The sequence below is a fragment of the Limulus polyphemus genome, unplaced genomic scaffold (genome assembly GCF_000517525.1).
Source record: "Limulus polyphemus unplaced genomic scaffold, Limulus_polyphemus-2.1.2 Scaffold3844, whole genome shotgun sequence".
NCBI classification, from domain to species: Eukaryota; Metazoa; Arthropoda; class Merostomata; order Xiphosura; family Limulidae; genus Limulus; species Limulus polyphemus.
The window spans coordinates 69,013-73,186 of NW_013669454.1; the positions used below are offsets into that span (position 1 = coordinate 69,013).

General features: G+C 31.9%; 1 protein-coding gene across 1 annotated transcript in view; it reads left to right on the plus strand.

Annotated features, from left to right (window-relative positions):
* The first annotated feature begins 457 nt into the window (after nt 1-457).
* Nucleotides 458-4,174, plus strand: part of LOC106470144 (ribonucleoside-diphosphate reductase subunit M2 B-like) — a 6,802-nt gene continuing 3,085 nt past the window's right edge. The window contains exons 1-5 of the mRNA XM_013930674.2: nt 458-634; nt 1,525-1,575; nt 1,742-2,026; nt 3,208-3,341; nt 3,744-3,972. Coding sequence (XP_013786128.1) covers nt 545-634; nt 1,525-1,575; nt 1,742-2,026; nt 3,208-3,341; nt 3,744-3,972 — 789 coding nt within the window. The 5' untranslated portion in view covers nt 458-544. The remainder of the gene's footprint in view (nt 635-1,524; nt 1,576-1,741; nt 2,027-3,207; nt 3,342-3,743; nt 3,973-4,174) is intronic.

Below are 4,174 nucleotides of genomic sequence, written 5' to 3' on the forward strand. Positions count from 1 at the left end.
AATACTATTGTGTATTATTTTCAGAGTATTGTGTTGTGTTTTGGATTTATATTAATAAACATTGGTATATTTACCTTTTATTTGATTCCTGGTGTAATGAACGTGGTTGTATTTGCAGATCGTGGAGAAACGAAGTATTAACACTTGATATCTTAGAGCCTTCTGTTAGCAGTCTTAACTACGTACTGTTTGTTCATTTGCATTTTTTTTTTTTTTGTTTAATTAAGGCACTAAGAGCTTAGTATAGATGTTAGTCTAAACTGAAGCTGGATTTACATATTTGTAAATAAGTGTTTATGCTTAATCTCGCATTAGAAGTTTGTAGGAAGTTGTTACCACGTGATCAACGAAATGTTCTCTGATTTGCTGAAAGCTTTTGGCGCTCTTTACGAAAGAAAATTTCGCGGTTTTATGTGCACTTAACTTGTATTCCTACCTCAAATCGGGCGCGGGCCTGATTCTCCTTCTTGTATTTTAAGTTTCAGTTTTTGCATTTTTTCCCTCCTTTTTGGCAAGCAGCCAGTTTTCCCTATTAAAATTAAGGATGCTGTCCACATTATCAGCACAAAAGTTAAACGCTTGTACAAAATCGAGACCAGAACCTCTTACCGAGAATATTAATAAGGAGAACAAGGTTAGTAAATTACTGTATTATTATTATTTTGTATCATCTTATAATATACTTTTATAGTATACACTAGCTTAGTAATAGCAGTACTTGGAATACTTAGTTAGAACTTGTACACCCATATTTAAGTTAGTAAAATTTTATACCCACCCTTTATTTTTCATAAAATTCTTCAACCTCCATCTTAAGTTCTTGTATTGTAAATTACCGGTTTCCACTATGCTGACTGCAGTGTATTTCATAATACACTACGCAGTCAATATGTGTCTTTTTTTTTATTAAAGATTAAACCTGTGTTCTCTTTTTCGGTTTCTGTCAGTGCAGAGTATAGCACAAAGAAATCAGAGGTCATTGTTCTATAGATCCCTTAGATAATCTTATAAGCTTCTTATCCTTCTTTTCTCAAGAGAAAATAAGAGGACGTTTCCTTGGAATTATCAAGAAACTGTCACCATAATGCCACATCGATATGATAAACCTAGATAAGGAAAAATCTGGCCACTGACCCCTGAAGAACTGCAACAACAGTAATAGTAACAAGGGTCTGATTCGAGTGGACTCCACTAATAACAAAACCTTTTTCTATTTCTTACTCAACCACCTAATAATACAATTAACCAGTCCTTTCCTCAACATATGTGATTTTCTGAGCTAATTTTCTGTGTGGCTTGTATTTAAATGCATTTTGAAAATCTAATTATACCAAATTACACTATTGTACAGACATTGAGACCATGAGTATTAATAGTAGGCTTTTAAATTTTAAACTAAAATCAATTAATTTGAAAGCTGAATTATCACAAAAATAGTTTTACTAATGTGGTCTCCTGTAGTTGGATTTGTTTTATACAAGATTAGAAATACTGATTTTGTTTTTTCATCATAACTTATTTCAGGATCCATCTTCATATTTTAAACACCAAATCACAGCCAGAAGAGACAAAGATGTGAGTATTATAATCAGAGTTTGATAATAATATAGTACTGTAGGTAACATTTATTAAACCCAAATGTTACTGATGAGATAGTATATTAGCTAACTTTTTGACAGTCTTTAAATATTTTTTTTCTATAATCTTTTTTATTTCTAACATCTTTTAGTCCAATTTGTAGGTTTCTCAAAGTTTTCAAACGAAAGATACAAAAGTTACAACTGAAGATGCTGAATTTGAGCCCTTGTTGCGAGAAAATCCTCGGAGATTTGTTATTTTTCCCATTGAATACCCAGACATCTGGCAGATGTATAAGAAAGCAGAGGCTTCATTCTGGACTGTAGAAGAAGTTGATCTGTCCAAAGACCTGATACAGTGGGAGAATTTAAAAGAAGATGAACAACACTTTATTTCTCACATCCTGGCTTTCTTTGCTGCTAGTGATGGGATTGTTAATGAAAATCTTGTAAGTTTGCCTCAAGATGATATATTAAACGTAATTACAGTTTTAAATGTGATAAACCTGGTTAAAGTTGATATTTTACTAAATAAAAATGCTTTAATTTAGCTTTTTTTATACAAAGTAGAAAGTTTGAAATTTCTGAAAAGCTTGTCAAATGATGTTTTCTTAATCCTGTGAGTGTGGTGTTCCTAACAGTGTAAAGAATATGATTGTGTATGAAACAAAAGTTAACTTTTTGTAGTTCCTTACATAATTCTATAATGAATTATATATATATACAGAAAAACTGATACTACTTTTATGAGTTTTGTGAGTAAAGATAGTGATGGAGTATGTTTTAAGTTTTTGTTACTGATAACATTATTGGCCAAAATAGCCTTTTGCCATCTTGTTTGTTCTAAGTTTTAAAGTTTGTTGATTCATGTATAATTTAATTATATATTAGAGTACATTGAGCTTTTGAAGACTTGTTAGTTGTATTACCCCTATCTTTGTTGAATCTCCAAGTTCTGGCCACCATGAGTTTACCTGAAACCTCAAACAAGCTGAACAAAGTCTGGACACCTAGGATTTTGTGATGACTGGAAGATTGCCATTTGCATTTCTGTTTAAAAAAGTCTTGGGAGTATTGGTGAAACTATAGGCTTGTTATTGCACTTCTCATGGTTGTTAAACTACTGGAATTCATAAATCCAAGTAATATTTTCATACAAATCCAAGTTAAAAGTATTAAAAATACATATATGAATCCAGTAAAAGTTATGTTACTTGTCTAATAGGTTAGCTGGCCAGTAGAATAGTTTATCCTTGGGTATGATATTGAAGGAGTTTTAAAACTGTTTGGATGAGTATTTCAAATATCTGTGTTGGACCTAAGAAAAGAGGGTTCTACATGTAGCTTGGAGTAAGGCAATAGTAGAAAATGGAATAACCTTGTTACTCCTTGTAGATGATGTGAAAATAATAGAATTGAAAAGTAGCTTGGTGGCAGAAATCAAAGATGCATTTTTCATATAGGGAGAGTGTGACTAGTGGAGCCCCCTTTTGGGGACTTTTGTTATTACTAATCATAAGAATTTTTTGGACAGTAATATTTCCTAATTTGCTGATAACATGAAGATGTTTTCTCTACAATGTAGAAGTTATTTGACTCGGGTGTTCAGAGTTATTGGTTTATTTTGTAGGTGGAAAGATTTAGCCAGGAAGTTCAAGTAACAGAAGCTAGGTGTTTTTATGGTTTCCAAATTGCCATTGAAAATGTCCATTCAGAAATGTACAGTTTGTTAATTGACACATACATCAGAGACCCAGAGAAAAGGTTAGTCTATTCAAAATATAGATGTCAAATTGTGAAAAAAGTCCAAATACAATCCTCAAATTCACTAATGAGTACCACTTGGTAAAAATATTATTTGAGACATGAATAAGTATTGGTAAAAGTCAAATTTATTAAAATTCAATTATTAATCTAGCTGTTAGAAAATGTGAATTAATTTTGGCTTTTACGTATTCACAAGTTTTGCAGAATGGACATTACTGAAATTGTAGTAAGACATCATTGTTTAGCTGTCTTATTACTCCTTTTATTTACTTTTAAAAGTTAAAATCTAAATGTTAAATAGTTATTTACAAAGTGAACAGGTATTTGCATCCTAGTAAGCGAAAAGCAGCATCATAAGATTATTGTATTTGTTACCTATGTTTTACTTTGTGGTCTTAGAATGCATCTTTTCAATGCAATTGAAACCTTGCCTTGTGTGAAGAAGAAAGCAGATTGGGCTCTCAACTGGATAGGTCATCCTACAGCTACTTTTGGTGAGCGAGTTGTAGCCTTTGCTGCTGTGGAGGGCATATTCTTTTCTGGGTCATTTGCATCAATATTCTGGCTTAAGAAGAGAGGTCTGATGCCTGGTTTGACATTCAGTAATGAACTTATCAGTAGAGATGAGGTAAGCCTTCTTTGAAATTATTTATATATATAGATATTTTATACAAAATAATATGCATTTCTTTGGGGGGGGTAGACAATAGTTCTTGTGGTTAACATAACGTTTTGGGACAACACAAGACTTATTGGTCCATCTCAGCTGTTCCATCCTCTAAACTAAATTAAAATATTAAAAAAAAACATCTTAAAGTCAGCCCTTATCA